The 21,181-nt window shown below is 40.4% G+C and overlaps 1 protein-coding gene across 2 annotated transcripts in view; it reads left to right on the top strand.

Moving 5' to 3' along the window:
* Nucleotides 1-3,808: 3,808 nt before the first annotated feature.
* Nucleotides 3,809-21,181, top strand: part of LOC143018466 (uncharacterized) — a gene marked incomplete at its 3' end in the record, with an annotated part of 34,303 nt that continues 16,930 nt past the window's right edge. The window contains 3 exon segments of one of the 2 annotated variants that reach the window (XM_076173833.1): nucleotides 3,809-3,995; nucleotides 12,100-12,183; nucleotides 14,769-18,462. In XM_076173833.1, coding sequence (XP_076029948.1) covers nucleotides 12,112-12,183; nucleotides 14,769-18,462 — 3,766 coding nt within the window. 2 annotated transcript variants of the gene reach the window in all.

Below are 21,181 nucleotides of genomic sequence, written 5' to 3'. Positions count from 1 at the left end.
TCACATGAAGAACGACTTACTTAATTTTTATGTTTAGTGTGTAATTATTTTACTGTATGATGACGTAAGCTTTCTATTTATTATTTATATAATTATTTATTTTAATTTCCTCGCACCATGAAAGGGGGGCAGATGAGCGTCCGGCGTGAGGTTGTGCCGGATGGAGGACTGTCTGGCGTAAAACCGGACGCCTGACAACTATAATATACTTCAAAGCAGTTTGATCAATATTTTACTTTGAATTTGTGTATGGCTGGAATTCATAACATTTTTCTCAAAATTCAATACATCTATCAGCTGCTGTACTTGAAATTGAAAGCCTAGTGTTTATTCTATCCTAATTTTGATTTGCAATGTGTTGACATGGCCTCGTTCTTCCTAGTAGTAATTATAACGGATTTTTTACCTTTACTGCATCATTGTTTACAATACAACTATGCTTCTTTGGTTCTAGTTCTTTATTTATTATCAATTGTCATGAACATTCGTAGGAGGGGAGGGGGGCATTTGCCCCCCATAGAAGTCCAGGATGTGATTTAAACTTTACCGGTCGTCACGTATGATATACATGATAGTCCATATATCTTGTTACCCCTACCAATAGAGATACAAGTATTACAGTAATACAAAATACATGTCCTGGATTCAGTTTATTTACTGTAAAAACAATAGAACAAAATAAGAACGCTGGAACAAAATATTCCCATCGCAGTATTGTCGTCTTCGGAGGAGCTGGTTACAAAGGATTACAAAGGCGGAGCATACCGACAGGAGACCTTTTGATCCATATCTAGGTCGGATGTCGAATCCAAGGTAAAACGAATACTATAAGGTACGTTAGCGGGGGGGGGGGGGCAGAAAACCTCTCCACTGCACAGGTAGATGATGACGTCAACGTAAATATCGAGACCAGGGTCCCGTTGGTCGAGAGCTGTCAGTCACTCACACACCAGTGTGTGGAGCGAAGCTCCATCTTCTGATTAAAGGGGTAGCTAAGGCAGAAAAATAACATAAAAATGCCAACAGTTTGTATAGTGCAGAAGTGCAATGCCGTTAGACTGAAAGGTGATAGAAATAGACATTTCTTTTCACTACCCAAAGATACAGAACTTAGAAAGAAATGGATTGAATTATGTGGCACACACAATACTCGGTCATTTGGATATGTATGCATCCGTCATTTTGAAAGTAACTATTTATTAGCAACATTTCCTGAAATTTTCATTCAATTGCAAATAAACAGACTAAAGAATCCGGTTAAAACATAGCTGGAACTTGATGGAGATAAAGGTCTACATATAAAATCCACGCAAATTCAAAATGTAATATAATAAAAACCATATGATGCTTTTATGTGTCATTACTACTGGGTTTATATTCAGCTAGTTGGTGTGTATCAACAGTATAATATCTTCTTCATCAAGGCTACCTGAACAACATATAAATTGACATGTCATCCCATCTAATAACTCGTCATATTGATATAATCCACCTAATGTGAAAGCATGGAAAACATTTTTATAACTTTTCTGGCGGTCATATCTCAGATACTGATAATTTGAGGATAAGAAAGTGGTACTGAGTAATTTCAGTATTATGTGAACATCATAGTGTAATCTTAAAGTTTACCATACATACAGATGGTTTTCTTTAAAGTTGACATTTTATTCCACCTCTCACCCTCCCCCCCTCCCTCTGAATTTCCTATGACGTCACGGAGGTGCGCGGAGGGGGGGGGGGTGCTCAACGTACCTTATAGTATTCGTTTTACCTTGGTCGAATCTTTCATTGACGTCATGTCGCATAGCCCCCGTTATGCTTTTGCATGTGCCTATACAAGCAGCCGGAATCCAGGACATATATTTTGTATTACTGTAATACTTGTAATTGATAGGAGTAACAAGACATTTGGACCACCCTGTATTTAAATTTGCAACTTGTAGAATATCATTGTGTGATAAGTCAAAATGTAATTCTTCTAAATATATACGTAATCGACCAATTCGAAGTGTGTATTGATAACCTAATAAAATTACCCATATATGTAAAATATTTTTCATTTTGTCCACCATCAACAAAAATTCCTAAGAACTGTCTTTACAGCATCATTGTTTGCAATTCAACATCCTTCTCCATCGACATTGTTCCTTATTAGTTCTTTATAATTCATGTACAGCTGGGAATTCCAACCTTTGTAAGGCGATGGTCGATTAAAGACATGACTTGAATATTTGTTGAAGGCGAATAAAGAGGAATTCCCAAGTCGTCTCAATTTGGCCCAATTCAGTCGTCGATTAGCAACACGCGTGGAATCGATTGCAGAATTTTATCTCAGTCTCATTACTTTCTCTTATTTCATCGACAATAACCAGCGTTTCTATCCTTGGAGACAATGTCATAGAATTAGGCAAGAGAGGATAGTAGAAAAGAGGTATGTTATTAGTTAAAATTAATACACAAAGGATTAAAAATGCGGAGCATGCCAACAGGAGACCTTTTGGTCCATATCTAGGTCGGATGCGAAAAAATTATAATACATACATATACCAAAGGCTTTTTCCCCCTTATAAGGGAGGTAGCCAAAAAAAACAATGGGATAAAAACCACTCCCACCCATTTCATCCCTATCACACTCCACTCCCCTCCACCCTCTTCCCTCCCTTTCATCTTGGCACCTCCTGGATGACGGGTCATCCCTGCATCTTGTGCACTACCCTGGGTCAGAAGCAATGTCGCAAGACACAGCACATCCACAGCAAGGCCGCTTCATTAAATCGGCCACCCCCTCTCCGTCCCCTCATGCAGAAAAGGAAAAATCATAATAGTGATAAATAAATAAATAAACAAATAAGTAAATAAATAAAAGATATAATAATGTAAATCATAATGAATATAAGTATATATTTTCTTCAGATTTTCCAATAATAAAGCTTTTATTCGCTTTGGATAATCGTCTTAATTCGCTAGCGACTACAATAATAAATTCGTAGCGTCTCTTTGACGCTGCAATAAAATTAAACATTTTCATCTTTACCGCTCGCGTCTTGCGTTTATGACGAATAAAGAAGCCAGCGTCTACCGTCAAAAAAGCGTCGTATCAACTGTAATATCAACTGCCTAAAAAGATATTAACATATATGACAATGTATACTGTCACGCACTGTATAATAAGAAAATAACTATACATTCATATAAGCAGTTTTGTGGGAATTTACATAGAAGAAAAAACATTAAAATAGAGCTTCCCCCACCCCCCTAGAATAGAAATGGACCTCTTTAAAATTTAGGTCCTAATTGTGGACCTGAGAGGTGGTGTTTTAAAGGTGGTGCGGGAGAAATTAAAAGAAGAATACGAGAAACAAAATAATATCAATAATTAAAGAAAATAATCGTGCATTACTCTGCTGAACTAGTTTTTAACTTCTATTATCATTCGTCTGTCGCATTTTAATGCGTAACTGTAAAGGGTTGATTCACAAGTTGTCAATATATCGCCTGATTAAACATTTACTTGCAGTTTAATCAATAATAGATTTCTTCCACTGCTCTGAACATTCAGATTATTGGTCTTTGCATGAACATATGACATAGAGTAGATTTTTCTCAAATATGTTTTACTTGTACAAGGCCTAAAGGAAAATTATCTTTGTTTTAAAGTAAAAATATATATTACAATAATATAAATTATATTTAGATATCATTAAGACAATTCAGAATTAGATATAATTTTAAAATGTATTTTCGGTCGTCTGTAAATAAGAACCAATTCTCCCTTACTTTCTCAGATATGTCGTATGTCCGAACGTATCGCTTAGGCTTAAATACACAAATACGCCAATTTGTATATATCTTGTTTTCAACTTTAATAGAAAAATATATGTAATATAGATAAAATTATATTAATTGAAAAGATGATGAAAGATAAATTGTGATGAATATCTAAGAGTGAATGCAATTGTAAAAGTTATATTTCAACTCAAAGTGATCGAAGACAGGTCAGTAGTACACGTACAACTTCGATATGGCTGTCCGGCCTTCTGGTTAAATTCTATTTATATGTAAGTAATGTTGTTTAGTCATATATTGCATAATTTATTCTGAGGCTGTAAGTGTGTAAGGAACTAATATTTATAGTTGTGGGCTGCCTTATGATGTGATGAGCAGAAAATCTGTCAGAATTTGTTTATCATTAAAGTTGAGCAGAAAATTTTGAGCTTTTACCTGGTACAAATCAGCTGGTTTTGACATATATTTCGTCATATCATAGTATTTTGTGCTGTGGTTTCGTCGAGAGTTAAAATAAGTCACTCGAGTGGCCTTTGTAGTCGTATATATAAACAGAATTGGGTTAAATTGCCAAGATAAATAGTGTAAACAAAGAATGTAAGAATGTCGATGAATGACATTGACATAGCAGTGCTTGTCAATATGTCATGGTATTGGACCTCTACAGTCGTTTAAAATCAGTTAATTGTTATAGCCTTGAGGTCTATAAATGATGATTAAGTGGCATTCTGTAATTAGGTGCTGAAATCCCAGGTTTTATAATAAATTTGGAGATAATATGGTTTCTTGCATGTGGCATGCAAATATGCAGGAAACATACTGATTCAGCCAGATGGCATGACTAAGTTCTTAGGTAATGCAGAGACGATGAAGGGTTAAAGGACACTCACGTTTAGAAAATGGCCATATCAGCTTCAGATTCCAATAAATGGATTTGTTTGTTGGAAGCTTTTACATTTTTTACTGTTTACACTCATTGGACATCATACTGTAGCAAAACAGAAAAATAGAAAAAAATATAAGGTTTTGTATTTGATTAGTGTACAAATGTTACTAAAAATGTGGGAGTTTAGTTAGTTGTTGCTGTGTATGGGTCTTAATGCAACATTAGGAGTTTTAAGAACATTAATGTGCCTTACCAAGTGGCATTGCTATGGACGTGCTGTCTCTTGCTGCATTGCTTCTGATCCAGGGCAGTGGGCAGGGTATGGGGATGACCCGTCATTAAAGAGGAACTAAGATGAGAGGGAGAAAAGGGGAGTGGAAGTAGGTACATGCCTATTGATTTGGCTACCTCTCTTGTAAAGGGAAGAAGCCCTTGGTGTGAGTGTGTGTGTGTGTATATATATATATATATATATATATTGTGATATGATGATATGGTTTAACGTCACACACTCCCCCCTATCGGGAGGCTAGGACAGTGCACCTTCTTTATCTGGTCCCACTTCACCAGTGGTGCCCCGCAGGACCCTCACATAATAAAGATCTACTTCAACTTTATAATCTTTATTCCTCTCTGATGGTGAGGTCTTTCATGTCGTAACATTCAGAGAACAGGAACGTCTTGAGTTTATCCTTGGATACTGACAATACGTCGTAGATCAAGTGGAAGGCTATTATAAAATCTTGGGGAGGCAGACTTAAAAGACCGAAAACAGACACACAATACAACTCGAGGTTCAAATTATATTTAGATAGACCATGTGATGTATTGTGTTGATTTCAGACAACCAATGTCGGCTATAGGAATTACAGATATCCTCTGTTTTCCTTTAAATTTTTATGAAGGCAGATGTCTTTAATCTTCTACAGGAAGTTGTCTAAGGATTTGTAAAGGTTTACTCCGCTGGGTGACGTGATTCATAGGCACTGTTATGCGAAATCTAGTATCCCAGGATGATTTAACTCGAGGTTCAAATTATATTTAGATAGACCATGTGATGTATTGTGTTGATTTCAGACAACCAATGTCGGCTATAGGAATTACAGATATCCTCTGTTTTCCTTTAAATTTTTATGAAGGCAGATGTCTTTAATCTTCTACAGGAAGTTGTCTAAGGATTTGTAAAGGATTACTCCGCTGGGTGACGTGATTCATAGGCACTGTTATGCGAAATCTAGTATCCCAGGATGATTTAAGCCATTGGCAGTTAGTTTTGGGGACTTCTGTTCCAGTAACGCAAATGCAATTCTCTCTTTTCCATTTAAAAGATCTGTTTTTCTATGAAATGGTTATGTTAGGTCCTGTTGGACAATGCAAGTTTATTGTTGAATATCCAAGCTTGTGTTTCTGGAATTTTACTATTTTGGGACCTTTAGTATTAGAAGAACTTCCTTGTATTTTGTTGGGGTGCAACTTGATGCTGAAGATAGGCACTAGGCTCTTCAGAATTCAGTAGATATATATGGTCTATTACCCTGTCCTTCTCTAGAGGGAAAATAGTCTCAGGTATTTTGAGGCGTATCTGGTTATTTTCATCAGTTAGTGAGATAGTGGTCCTGTTGGACAATGCAAGTTTATTGTTGAATATCCAAGCTTGTGTTTCTGGAATTTTACTATTTTGGGACCTTTAGTATTAGAAGAACTTCCTTGTATTTTGTTGGGGTGCAACTTGATGCTGAAGATAGGCACTAGGCTCTTCAGAATTCAGTAGATATATATGGTCTATTACCCTGTCCTTCTCTAGAGGGAAAATAGTCTCAGGTATTTTGAGGCGTATCTGGTTATTTTCATCAGTTAGTGAGATAGTGATATGAGGAAGCTTTAGGAAAAGGTAAGGATGTATTTTAGCCCTTTATGGATTTAGAAAAGGCTTATGACAAGGTAGACAGGAAGGCACTATTGGAAGTATTGCAGATATATGGGATAGGAGGAAAGCTGTTAAGAGCAGTCAAGATTTTTTACGAGAGTAGTAGAGCCTGTGTTAGAATTAGAAATGGAGAGAGTGAGTGGTTTGAGGTAAAGGTGGAACTTCGCCAGGGATGTGTCATGTCGGCACGACTTCATTTTATACATGGAAAGGGGGGTGTGAGAGATAAATGCAAGGGTATTGTGAGATAAGCCAATTTTGTCTGCTGACGACACTGCTTGTTGTAGGATCAGAGGAGGGAGTGTCTTGCTGCATTGCTTCTGACCCAGGGCAGTGGGTGAGATGCAGGGAGTGAATGGGAGTGGAGTATGTAAGGATGAAATGGACTTTGGCTGCCTCCCTTGTAAGGAAGAGAAAAGCCCTTGGTATATGTATGTATGTAGTGATGTAATTATACTGGTGAACCTTCTCTGGACCAATTTTAGTTCTTAGATTTCTTTAGTATCTATTGGATTCCAAAGTTGGCAGCATTATTCTTAGTTTTGATAACATTAAGCTTTTCCAGAATCAGGAGACATTCCTCTTCTTTGGTGATGAAGGTCCTTAGGATCCAGCCAGAGAGCATCTTGCAGATTCTTTGGGACTGAGGATATGGAGACTGAATCCTCCATTGCTCCAAATTGTCACTTCCAGATCACTGAGGCTGCTTGTAACATTGATAGGACCTTCAAGTATTTTCTAATTGAGGATAGAGATATTGTTATTCTGTCGTTTTTGTAATGATGGTATGCCTTCATCTACAAAGAACCAAGATAGAAGGGAAAACAGTTAGTGGATGGGTTAAGGGTGGGTATGTCCCTCCTTGTAAGGGAAAGGCTTTTTGGTATATAGACATACTCGTACAATTCAATATATTACTAAAGATCCACAAATTAATAAACTTGCATTATAGTGGCCCCATTCTTTATAATTTATTGATAATTTTCTAGGATTTAGGACCTAATCACTTTTTTTGGCAACTCCAATCTACCCTTTGCAACAAATTTTTCATATTTGATCATAAACACTGAGGCTTCTGTTCTTTATGACAACTGTGTTGAGAATATATTTCACATAAAAAGATCACTAACAAGCAAAAAGAAATGAAAAATCTCTGCATGTGCATTAGGAAAAACTGTCAATAGTGTTAATTTGGAATGAGGTTATGAGCAGTGTGTGTCTCAGAGAGCACTTTTAATTTCACATTTCACGTGTGAATGACCAGAGTACAAATACTTAGGCCAGACACAAAAGTGGGTGCTAATAGTACCGTAGGATGGGGTAATCGGGCCATCACTGTGGTAAATGGGCCATATAAAAGTTATTCATGTATTAAAAATTATGTTACAACTGGTAAAATGGAGGTAGGTATTTATTCAGGGTAAAAGTGAAATGTTTTAAAACCAATTTCAATTAAAAAAGTGAATAACTTTTATATGGCCCAATTACCCCATCCTATTGTTATGTTTCATATATATTATCACTATGTATATATAGATGGGGAGGGAAGTGCAAGGGCAATGGGCAGGGGACTGGAGATGGTTAAAGAAAATGGAGAAAAGTGGGAGGTGAGCCAGTTGTTGTTTATTGACAACACTGTCCTTGTGGCAGGGTCAGAGAGGGAATTAAGACAGTTTTGGAAGGTATGCAATAGAAAAAAGTTGAAGGTAAATGTGAGTAAAAATAAGATGATGAGATGTACAAGGGGAGGGCATGGCAGCAAGTTGAAAGTAAGCATTAAAGAAGAGAGGTTGGAGGAAGTGGATGGTTTTATGTATTTGGGGTCACTTTTGGCAGGAAAGGGAGGAGTGAAGGTAAATTGTAGATTGAGAGAAGCAAGTATATCTTGAGGGATCAAAAGGTGTCATGAGAAATAGGCATCTGGTAATGGATGCAAAGAGGAGATTATATGAAGGGGCGATTGTGCCAACAACACTGTATGGGGCAGAGACTTGGAATTTAAAGAGGCAGAGAGAAGTTTAAATGTGTCTGAGAAGTATGTTAGGGGTTACAAGGTTGGATAGAATGAGAAATGAGGAGGTTAGGAGTAGGGGTGGAAAAGGAGGTGGCAAATGGGGTTGATGAAAGAATATTGGGATGGTTTGGACACATGAAAAGAATGAGTGAAGAAATATTAGTAAATGAGGTGTGGAAGGCTGATGTGGATGGAGTGAACTTGAGGGGATGACAAGGATGAGATTGATGGATGGGGTGGAAAGGGCTGTGTATAGATGATACTGTAATGCAAGGGATTGAGAGGAAGATAGGTAATAGTTATGTGTTAATATTTTGAAGCAGCCTGAAGAGATTTCTCAGTCTTCTGCATGAGAGGACAGGAGGGGGGGTCACCGATTAAGTGAAGTAGCCTTGCTTTGGATGTACTCTGTCTTGCTGCATTGCCTCAGACCCAGGGTAGTGGGCGTGAGACAGGGATGACCCTTCATCCAAGAGGAGCTAAGATGGGTGTCAGACTCGTGGCACATGGGCCAAATGTGACCTGCATGGTGACGAGATTTTTCAACTCGTTACTGTAGTTGTTATAACAGAGGAAATTTTAACCAAACTGTTAAGATGAGATTTAATAACATTTACTTTTTATTTGTTTTATGTATTTTTAACTTCATGGCCCTTGAGACCATAACCAAGTGCATAATAGGCCCTCTAAATGATTTAAGTTTGACACCCCTGAGCTAAGATGAGAGGGAGGAAATAGTGGTGGATGGGAGTGGGTATGTGCCATTTGACTCGGCTACCTCTCTTGTAAGGGGGGGAAAAGCCCTTGGTGTGTGTGTGTGGTGTATGTATATATATATATACATATATATATATATATATACATATATATATATATATAAATGTGTGTGTGTGTTTACAATGTCATTGATAGAAATTATTCTACCACTGTGTTCCCATGCATGCTGTACAAAGCAACAGTATGGGATGGAGTGATGGGACTAGGGATCCTGTTCTCTGTATGTTCATCCTACGAGAAGTCATAGCAAAAGATGGTCTTAGAGAACTCCAGTTCTAAAAATGGGGTCACCAAAACATACTGAACCTTTTCATTCAATCTGCCGCTGCTAGGCACTTTTATTAATCTCTGTGGCACCGACTCATGAATGTATAGGTTTATTTTATTTTTATTTTTTCATTTTTTATTTATTTATTTATTTTTTATTGGGAGGTGGACCTGAGACTGAGGAGTTTTAATTTTTTCTTTCTTTCTTTCTTTTATTGGGAAGTGGACTGAAGAGTTTTAATTCATTTAGGCCCTATGTACTTCAGCTCTCGGTCAAATAAAGGCAATGGGTATCAGATTGGTAAAACTAGCCATGACCTTGTGGCTGGTAGGGATCTAGTTATCATTGCTTATCTGAGTGGCGGTTTCAACCTCGTGGTGTCCATGACTCTGTGACTGCAGGGGATTCTCTGGAGCTGAAGAGAATGGCTTGGCATATTATGGGGATGACACAATTTTTTTTTTTTTTTTTTTTTTTTTTTTTTTTTCATGTTTTTGTTTTTCATTTTTTCTTTCTAATTTTTATTTTATTTTTATTTTCTCTCTCTTGTGATGGACTGTTTTGAAAATTATTTTGTGCTGCTTTGGTGTTGATTAAAGAGGTTGACATGAAAATACCATTTCAATGTTACCATTTCATGGAGACTGGATTTACAAAGCAGAACCAGGGTAGTGGATTGACTTCTCATTATCATTATTTGCTTTCCCCCCAGAGGGAAGAAGCATTTGAGTATGTCCTGTGAATTACCACTTATTTTGACTTAACGCTTAAAAGTGAGAAGGGAGCAGTAGTTAGGGGTTCTGTAATGTGTAGGCGGGTGTATGGATCTGGTGGGAAGATTGATTAAACAGTTGTACCAGGTGTGAAACCTGACAGTTTTGTCACATCTTCAGCACATGTGTGATATGGCTTCCTCACTCATGCAAAGAGGCAGTGGTACAGTTATTATTACTTATGTGCTTGGGAGTGTGATGTCACTTTCATTATACTGTTGTGTGTTGATTATACAATTCAAAAATAATAGTACGTGTTTTTTGTGTGTTCATGGGGGCACTTGTCATTTAGTCTTTATTGATTGGGTATTTTTGGTGGAGGGGGGCGTATGATGTGGGTGCCTGGACGTGGTGGTCTTGTGAGGCAGTTGTCAGAGAGGTTCTCCCTGCCATCCATCATAAATTCGTCAACACCTTCATCTCTGTCCAGAAGTGCTGTCAGGCACGAAGATGGTTTGAGGTTGTGGAGTGGCAGTGGCAGACGAATCCGTAGTGGAGGTGTATTGCGTGAAATTCCTATGTTTCAGAAAATATTTTGTAAGACACCATCTTTGCCCTCACTGAGAGGAATAGTTCATTGATATTATATTGAATATATTGATACAGATGGTTATTTGTTAATCTTGTAAATTCATAAAGAGCTCTGTGGAACACTCCTCTAAGTTGACTGGAAAGGCTTGATGGGGGTAGGAGACCATCTGGGACAGCATCCTCTCCAAGATCAGCACTGCAGGGCCACCATGTTTAAATAATCATTAGGTTTCAAAGTATATAATAATCTGTGTACATAACAAGGCTTCACTTCTCTTAAAGGTGGTGGTTGAATGAAAGCACACTTTTGCCATGACTGTTTTAGAGTAAAGAAAAAAAAAAAAGGAGTATTCTTAGTCCTGTTGTTCATTTTTTTTTGTGTGTGTGTGTATGGCATGGGAATACAGTGGCATTCTTGTACCCTGCAATAGAGCATTGTAGTGATAAGTTTATTTATTGTATCATTTCGAGAATCAATATGTACCAGTCCTCCTGGTGTTTGTCCCCAGGTGAAGACGGTGTTACTGACCTTAGCAGATGGGTGGTGGAGAGATGATTGCCAATATTGGTTTTACTGGACCATTGCATCAAGTCCATCACTGGTTGCATGATCTCCAGATTGTACCAAAATAAGGCCGCAAAAAAGAGCGAAATTGGTCAAATTTTGGGAAGGATTAGAAATAATTGAAAATACTGTACTTTCAAAAACCAGATGAGAAATGACAGTTACTGTTTTGATCATCAAAAAGTATATTTAATCAAGAGTGTGATTGAATTTTGCCAACTACATGATAGACTAAAAAAAATCACTAAAGTTTGTTGCATTCATGTTCAATCTTTTTAGGATTTGGACAAATGTGCACCAATATGTTAAATTTCACCTGACCATTTCATTCAATTATTGATTTTTTCCCCTTCCTTTGTTCCTCTATTAACATTTGTGAATCTAAACACTTACAGTATGCTTTCCATTGCAATCTACTGAAAAGTTGAGATTGGTGAGAAATAAGACACCATATAAGTTGAACAAAAAATTTTGTATCATGAAGGTCTGTGTCTATAATGAGATTGATTCTCATTTTTTTTAGTTTTAGGGATATATTTTGATTATAGAGTTAATTGGCTTTCTATTTTCAGAACGAGGGCAGAATGTTCCGGCAGCGTCTGCGCGGAGGACATAAGGCTGGGGCACAGACTGCAGGCATACAAACAACTCAACGGGTAAATGTTGAGCATGTTGACTATGGCTATATAATGGTGTCACAGAATTATACATTTTATTAACACCCTTACAAAGTTTATTTGTTTTTATAATGGGCTGATTGTAGGTACATGCAAATGGTGGTCATGCAAGATAGATGTTGGAAAGAAGATTTTCTCTGATGCCCATCTTAAAAAAGATATTATTACTCACATTTCCAGAATTCCAGTCTATACACTTCTATAATCTCTTACCATTGCATTCATAATCCTGGTCTTCATATGTGTGTACCAAAATGCCCTTCCCCCTATTCCCATATAAGTGGGAGGGCTTAGTTAAAGTGTATATCTACCCTTCATCCATCCCACATCTATTTAAGGGGGTACGTGACACCTGGGGGGGGGGTGAATTTGGTCAAGATATAGCATTTTTCAAAACTGTGTTCAAAATGTTTGTATACCATTTAGAAATAAATCCTGACAAATAATTTTCCAGCCGCGCACAATTTAAATGTCTTGGGGGGGGGGGGTTAAATGGACGGAGTTAAAGGCGCAACCCACACTAGAGGGGGGCATGCCACTTAGGACCTTCAGGCGCATCGAATAACGTTGACATTTGATTGAATTTATGCTCGCCCAATGCTTCAACGGCCAGTATGAGGGTGGAGGGGAAGGGAGGAAGGTGGAGGGATAGCTCTTGCCAACTTAGAGCTCAGTTGGACGTCAGTTACCTACTAGCTTTGAAAGAAAAAGTACGCATGTCTCATGAGCTCTCCTGGCAATATATTACCTTAGCTAGTACATATTACTCATTAGTACAGTCATCATGGGTAGCAAAAAGAACATCTACAATGACAAAAAAACAACAGTTAAAGATGGCAAACGGTCAAAGACGACTAGCCTAGACCTCACCATCTCTCACTCCACCACTGCCCTCACTTCCACCTCTCTCAACATATGTAGCCAGGTTCTACACCATGAAGTACTTTATTCATCTGGAATACAGCAAGAAAATTAGATATTAGTTATGAAATTGTACAGAGGGGAGATAAGAATGAACGTGAATTTATGATTGTGGAGAAGAGCAGTTTTTTGCCGTGGATATATTCGCTTGTTAGATGCTAGTGTGGTGAGAAGATGTATGTTGAAGTGATAGGAGAATGTGGAATGGTGAAGACATTTCAGGCAGAATGAAAGTTGTGCTCTGAAAAGAGCAAATGGTGTACTTCACCAGGCGGTAGGAATGAAAGTTATGAAGTACATAACAGAGTTGTGGAGGCCGGCTTACTCTGTGGGGATGTTGCAGTACAGAAAATGTGCATGGCAATGAACATGAAAATGATACATCACAAGACGTTTAGTAAACTTTGCCATCATATTATAGAGACCAGCATAAAGAAGTATGAGGAACTCTTGGAAAAAACAAGGGAACATGTACATGCAGCATTAGAAAAGGAAGACCCAACTTTACCGGAAGTAAAAGAAGTAAAAGTTACTATCGATGGTCCGTGGAGTAAGAGAGGATTCACTTCCAAAGGCACCCACTGCTGGTTAAAATAAACCTCTTTCCAATGATTTAGATACCCGGAAGACCCCCAGCAGTGAGGTTTCATATGAAGAAACTGACAAAGGTGCAAAAAAGCAAATTATATGATGGTGTCGTCTGTGTCGCCACTACTGTGATATACTTATACTTTAGTTTTTCATTATTTAAAGTACTTATAATTGAAATATGTTGATGATTTTTACTGTACTTATCCATTATATAATAAGAATTAAGCCATGAAAAAATCAGTCAAATTGAAACTATAAGCAAGTTACAGATATATTTATATTTCAAGTCGCCATATCTCCGTTCGATATATTTTGACTTTTTTTTAATCATAAGAAATCTAAAATACATCAGATTTAGATGAAACTTACAGGAAATATTACATTTAGTAACTGCTAGGGCTGGTCATTTGAATATTTTGAATAAGATGAAAGAGTTAGGAGTAATAATGGAAACAAGACCAAAAAAATGTAATTTTTCACGATTTTTGCTGGACATTAAAATTGAAATGCCTGTATGCAAAAGTATAAAGGAAATTGTTCAGTTACCCAATGACCGGCCCTAGGTGTGCCTACTGACTAATCATAGCCAAAATATAAAACAAATTGCTCCACATATTATGATGCTGTGCACTTTAAATGTCTCTACTAGTATATGTACATACATCATTCTGTTTCACCTAAAATGTAGGCAACATGGATACCTATTTACCTGAGAAGTTTCAGCTCTTTACTCTAAATAATTTAGAAAATGACCCCTAGGTGTCGCGTACCCCCTTAAGACCCTTTTGTTGACCCTTGTCTTTCCTCTGTATGGATGAAAAGTCATCCTTGGCCCCTCCCACTACTGCTTTGGCCAGAGGCAATGCATTAAGACACAGCACCTGTACAGTAGGCCTGACTGCTGAGGCTGGTTTATCCCCAATGCTTCATTACATAGCAACCCTGCCCTCTTACCCACACTTATGTAGTGCACTGCAGTGTTAAAGTTCATTGCATTGATGTTGTCCCACAGTAGGGTAAGCGTATCTAATTATTGTCAATCTTTTGTACAGGGACCACAGGAGTTTCAACAAACACAGCCATTTGGATCACAGCCACAGGTGCCTCAGTTTGCTCAGCCACAGTCTCCCCCGCAGCAGGAACAACAACAACAACAACAGGAGCAACAACAACAACAGGAGCAGGCAGGAGGCAACTGGGGATGGGGTACTGATAATTCTGACACGTCTTGGAATTGGGGGGAAAGCGATACCGGCTGGGACAGTAAAGGCTATGCCGCTAACAACAACAACAACAACAACAATAATAACCAGCAGCAGCAACCACAGCAACAGCAACAACAACCGCAACAACATTATCAGAATGCCAACCATGAACACTTTCAACAGTATAGTTCCTATTCATCAGCTCCAGCACAGAATCAGACCAAGAATTTTCAGGGTGCATTTAATAAAGGACATGCCATGCACTCGCAGCACCAGCAACAACAGCATGCCACTAACACAAGCATGAATAATCAACAGCAACAGTCACATTTAAATGGGGTCAACTTTAATGGGCAAAGTCAAGATGGTTGGGACTGGAGCAGTGAATGGGGAGATTGGAATAGTAACGAAAATCAGTACAATAACCAGGCTAATGAGGCTGCCAAGTATGACCAAGTGAAACAGCAACCGCAGGAGCAGCAGTATGCAGGTTACCAACAGTATGCGGATTACTCTCAGCAACCAAACCAACATTCTGGGTATCACGCTCACAACTCTCACACGCAGCATAATCAAATAGTTCACACCAACGATACTCATCATCAGCAAACCTCGGACCAACTACTTTATCAAGAACAACAACAGCAGGAGCAGGAAAAGCAAGAGCAGTTACAACAACAACTACAAGAGCAACAGCAGTTACAAGAGCAACACCAGTTACAATTACAACAACAACAACAGCAGCAGCAACAAATGGAACAGCAAGAACGTCAACAAGCAGAACAACAACTACAGTATGAACAACAACAAGCAGAACAGCAACAACATTTACAATATGAACTGCAACAACATCAACAAACGGAAGAACAGCAACCACAGGAACAGACAGCTGGGACCGAATGGGACTGGAACACAGATGAATGGCAAGATCAAAATAGTCAAGAAACTCAAGAACATTTGCGATGTCCTGATGGCCAGGTTGGGATAACGGATGTACCTAGTACTGCCGCTGACGGTCAGGCTTCCATGGAGGCACCTTCTATTGATGGATGGCCAAACTGGGAGTCCGACCAATATGGTGAACAGCATAATTCCCAGCCACCCACTCAGGAGCCACAATCTACCGGTGAGGCTCGGCCACCTTCGCATAGCGGGCCACATAGTCATGCTATGTATTCGCACGATTACGCTCAGGTTCCGGCAGAGTACCAACAAATCCAGCAAGGGTACAAGCCACCACCTGCGCAGTATGAGGAGCCACCTGTGCCGCAGGAGCACCAGACAATGGGAGAGTTACAACAACAACACTATCAACAGTCACATCAGTATGTGCCACCTCCACAACCTTCACCACAGTCGGCAACACAACCAGTAACACATCAACCACCATCACCACACCCGATGCCTGTGCCGCAACCCACACCGCCACCTCAACAGCCAATCATGGTACAACAACCCTCTTCTCAGCAACTGCCCATGCCACAACCCACACCTCCATTACAACCACCCATGCCACAACCTACACCTCCATTGCAACAACCCATGCCACAACCTACACCTCCATTGCAACAACCCATGCCTCCATTACAACCACCTGTCCCACAACCCACACCTTCTTTACAACCACCTATGCCACATACCACACCATTACAACCACCTGTGCCACAACCCACACCTCCATCACAACCACCTGTGCCACAACCCACACCTCCATCACAACCACCTGTGCCACAACCCACACCTCCATCACAACCACCTGTGCCACAACCCACACCTCCATTACAACCACCTATGCCACATACCACACCACATCCACCCATGCCACAACCCACACCTCCATTACAACCACCTGTGCCACAACCCACACCTCCATTACAACCACCCATGCCACAACCCATGCCTCTATCACACCCACCTGTGCCACAACCCACACCTCCATTACAACCACCTGTGCCACAACCCACACCTCCATTACAACCACCTGTGCCACAACCCACACCTCCATTACAACCACCTATGCCACATACCACACCATCACAACCTCCCATGCCACAGCCTACACCTCCATTACAACAGCCCATACCACAACCCACACCTACATCACAGCCACCCATGCCACAACCTACACCTCCATTACAACAGCCCATGCCACAACCTACACCTCCATTACAACCACCCATGCCACAACCTACACCTCCATTACAACCACCCATGCCACAACCCACACCTCCACTTCAGCAGCCGTTATCTTCACAGCCCTCGCATATTCCGCCACCAGTACAGCCAGTTCAAGGACAGTTTCAGCATCATTCAAATCACCCATTCCAGCAGCTACCTCCACATCCATCAGAAAACCACCCACAAGAGCCACCAGTGTCTTCGATGCAAATGCATCAAGGTTATCAACCTGATCAGCATGGTTATAGTATGACCCAGACTGCGGGTCAACAGCTGTCGGGTCCGCACGTGCATTCACAGTCGCATGACCAGTCCGCTGGTATTGACTGGCAGGAGTCTTCGTGGCAACAGTCTGCACCAAAGCCCGAGCTATCCAATGAGGCTACTCATGAAGCGCCTGTCAGCAATGAGGATACCTCGCACCTTCATGCGGAATCTACGATAGATCACACCAAACAGGACTCGTGGGGATGGGGTGAAGAAGAGGTTCCTGAAGTAGAGAACATTCAGTCCGTGTCTGAAGGCGGTCATCATGATTCTTGGGAATGGAGCGAGGAAGCCAGAACTGTCGCTGAATTAAACCAACAACATCAGGAACAATATCATGGCCAAGAAAATGATAGGGAAGAAGCATCTCATCAACCACCTGTAACTGGTACTGATGAAGCGGGTATTATACCAGGACACCAGCCAGAGGCATCTTCAACAGTAAATGAACCTGAAATTCCTTCAACCACTTGGAATAATGACTGGGAATCTACTGAACAGGAATTACAGCAGAGAGAAACTAGTGTACAATCGTTTGAAAATACTCAACCATTTGAGACTAAGCAACAATATGATTCACTTGCTCACCAATCACTGGAAGGTTCTGTTGCACCACAAATGGAACATGGTGAACCTGTTGTTTCGGGGACACAGATGTACCAGTATGCACCTCAGGAAACCTCCGTGGGTCATGTCAGCCAGCCCTCGGCATCAGGCTACCTTCCTTCACATACAGGAGAACCTACTTACAACACCCAGGCCCAGGCCCATAACCAAGGTTGGGGTTACAATTCGTTCAAGAACGAGGTTACTTCCACCACAGTACCTGCTGTTGAACCTCGCTTGACACAAACACCTGTAGGATCAAGTCAGGTTACACCAGTTGCTGACCACCAACACCAGCAACACAATCTGGAGGTTCTAGAAGATAGAGATGTGTATGGTTCAAGAGGAACAGGACTCCAGGCTGCTCATGACTCTGTCATGGTCCCAGATTCTTCGGTAGTCCACTCGGCCACGACAGTTACGGGTGGCTTAATGGTTGCTGATTCAACTAGAATACCTGATGGTGCTCCAAGTGGTGCAGATGGGGCAGGTAAGCAATAGTGATGTTTTCATTAAGCATGCTTATTAGCTAGCGTTGAAGATGGGTTAACGCTCCAAAAGGACTGTGTGCTGTTTTTGACCCAGTGTGCTGCATCAAGTAAAGCTTTTTGGTAACATTTTTGTGTAGAAGTTAAGATGATTAGCATTCTTTTTGGAATGGGAGTCCGTCTCCAATCATCATATGATGATGCTGATGTCAGTGTCATGAGGCATGTGTGAGTATATGAGGATGCAGACATTGGCATCCTGATTATATTTATTTTGTAGTTGTAGCTGAGTGACCCCTATAGTCTGTGAACAGGCTTGATTGCATTTTCTGTGGTTATCAACATTCAGGGTTAAAAAGAAAAAGTATTACAACTGCAACTTTATATTTTATAACATGTGTATTGTGATGCATCATTAACCCCTTCCATACGGTGCCGCACACGTAGGCGTCATGGACTTAGATCTCGGTGGCAGCAACCAATGCCAGCCGTACGACGTGTCGTAATAATACTCGCATCATAAAATATAGTCACCGCTTATATCGATCGTTCTCTCTTCACCCGTGAATTTTGATAACCATAGAAAATGCGATTACAAAAGAATTAGAAAGAATGTCATTATGGAGGGGCGACTACAATAAATATAATCAAGACGCCGATATGGCAGCCTCGCGAATACACTCGCTCCCCATGACGCCTACGTGTGCGGCCCCGTATGGAAGGGGTTAAGTCGTTGTAAATCAAGCAGCCTAACACTGAACATGAGAATTGAACTCATATTGAAAAAGTTAAGTTTACATAAACCAGGGTGGTTGGTGGGAGGGAAGAGTAGAGAGTATTATTAGATTATGTGGTGTCCAAGAAGGTGATTTGAAGAATTTTGGATATTGTCGGGAACATAGGGGATGTGGGGCTAGCTGAAGGCAAACTGGAAAGTTTCATTGATTTATTTTAAAGTTGGGCACCCATGGACAGATAAGCTCTCTTTTGGCTGCAAGAGGATAAAAGGGAGGAGGAAGAGGAGAAGACGGTGTCTGTCCTTTGTGGTGAAGTCTTGATGCAAGAGGTGGCTGGAGATAGCTTCCTTGGTTCCCGAGGCTGTCTGTCAGGTGGGGAATGTGGCAGGAGATTCCTTCCTCAGTTTCCAAGGTCGTCTGTCCTTGGTGAACTCCCAGTGACCCCTTATATTCACCACAGTCAGGTCATGACCCATTCATTAACTGTCCCTTGGGAGATGCTCAGCGCAGCTGGGGCTGCAAGTGTTCTAGAAGACTTGTTTTGTCACAGCAGGTTGGACCTCAAGGACCTGTTTGTCTGACCTGGTGTGGCCTGGGCATGACCTCAGGGTAGCCAGTGACTGCTAGGTTTTTGGCCCTTGGGGACCTTTGGAGCCACTGATGTCAATGCTGATGGATATGTGCTGCCAGCTAATGCAACTGCCTCACACATGAATATATTAAGGGGAGAAAGTGGAAGGTTGGTTAATCTTGTGGAAGAGAGATTGGGAGTGGTTGTAAGGTGGAGAAGTGTGAGAAGGGAGGAAGGAATGGAGGCAGAGAGTTGCTGAAAGAATTGAGTGTGAATGGGAAAGGAGATTTATATCAGATGCAGCTGAAAGATTAGTTGTTTAGGAAATAGTGTGTTGCAATTAATCACTCACTGGTCAAGTGGGTTACAGTGTCATTACTTGTAGCGGAGGCCAAAGTGACAGCAGTTTGGACCCTGCCATATGCGCGTTGGACCAGTGGCATGATTCATTAAATTTCATGCTACAAAGTCCTCTGTCCTAGCCTGATAGGAGGAGTCCGTGACATTAAACTGAATCATCAATCACAATCAATCATTTCATTGCCCCAGATCTCTTTCAAGAGACCTGTGTGTCCCAGGTAACCAACAGCATCCCATAAATCACACAAGGAAGAAATAGTGTGTTGTTGTCTGGGTCTGGCAAGGGAGGAACAGTGTAGGATGAGGTGTTTAACGTCTCCTGTGTGGTGATTACATCAAGTGTTACAACAAAGATTGCTGAAGTGGTTCAGGCGCATGAAAAGAATGAACGAGGAAAGATTAGCAAAGAGTATGTGCAAAACAGAAATGGGTGAAGTGAGCTTCAGAGAAAAATTAGGTGCTTATAATGTCTGTTGAGCAAATAAGAGTGAAAAAAGATTGGGTTGAACAGAAGATTGTTAAGGGATGATTTTCATATCTGCTTCATAATTTATTTTTGAGTGGGTGAGGAGGAGGATCAACATATAGTGAAGGGGTGGGGGTTAATCCAGGTCTTACAGTTAGGTCCTGCTCTGGGAGAGGATTGTCTTGCTGTAGCATTGGGATGAGTATTTAGGTGGGGTACAGGGTAAATTTTCATCCCTGAGGTGCAGAAATGGGTGGGGTGATTAAGTTTTATTTTTGTGTGTTTGTGTGTGTTCACGTGTCGATTCACATAAAGGGGACGGTTTTTGATACATTACAGACAAAATAATAGAGATACTTGTAAAAAAACAAATAAATGAATAAATAAAGAGTTTGCCCACCACTCCACTTAAGCCATTGAAGGGTGTCCTTGTTTGGGCAGTGTGCTGTTGCAGAATTCACTTTGTCCTTCATTTACTGTCTCCATTTGCATCATCCATCTGAAATATGCCTATGTCAGTGAGTTCAGTCTTACAATCAACTGACAAATTAGGCCACTAGCAGGGCTGCCACCTGGGTGTCCACCCA

Source organism: Oratosquilla oratoria, chromosome 35, assembly GCF_046742065.1.
Source record: "Oratosquilla oratoria isolate Oo_2021 chromosome 35, ASM4674206v1, whole genome shotgun sequence".
Taxonomy (NCBI): Eukaryota; Metazoa; Arthropoda; class Malacostraca; order Stomatopoda; family Squillidae; genus Oratosquilla; species Oratosquilla oratoria.
This window is presented reverse-complemented; position numbering and strand designations above follow the sequence as displayed.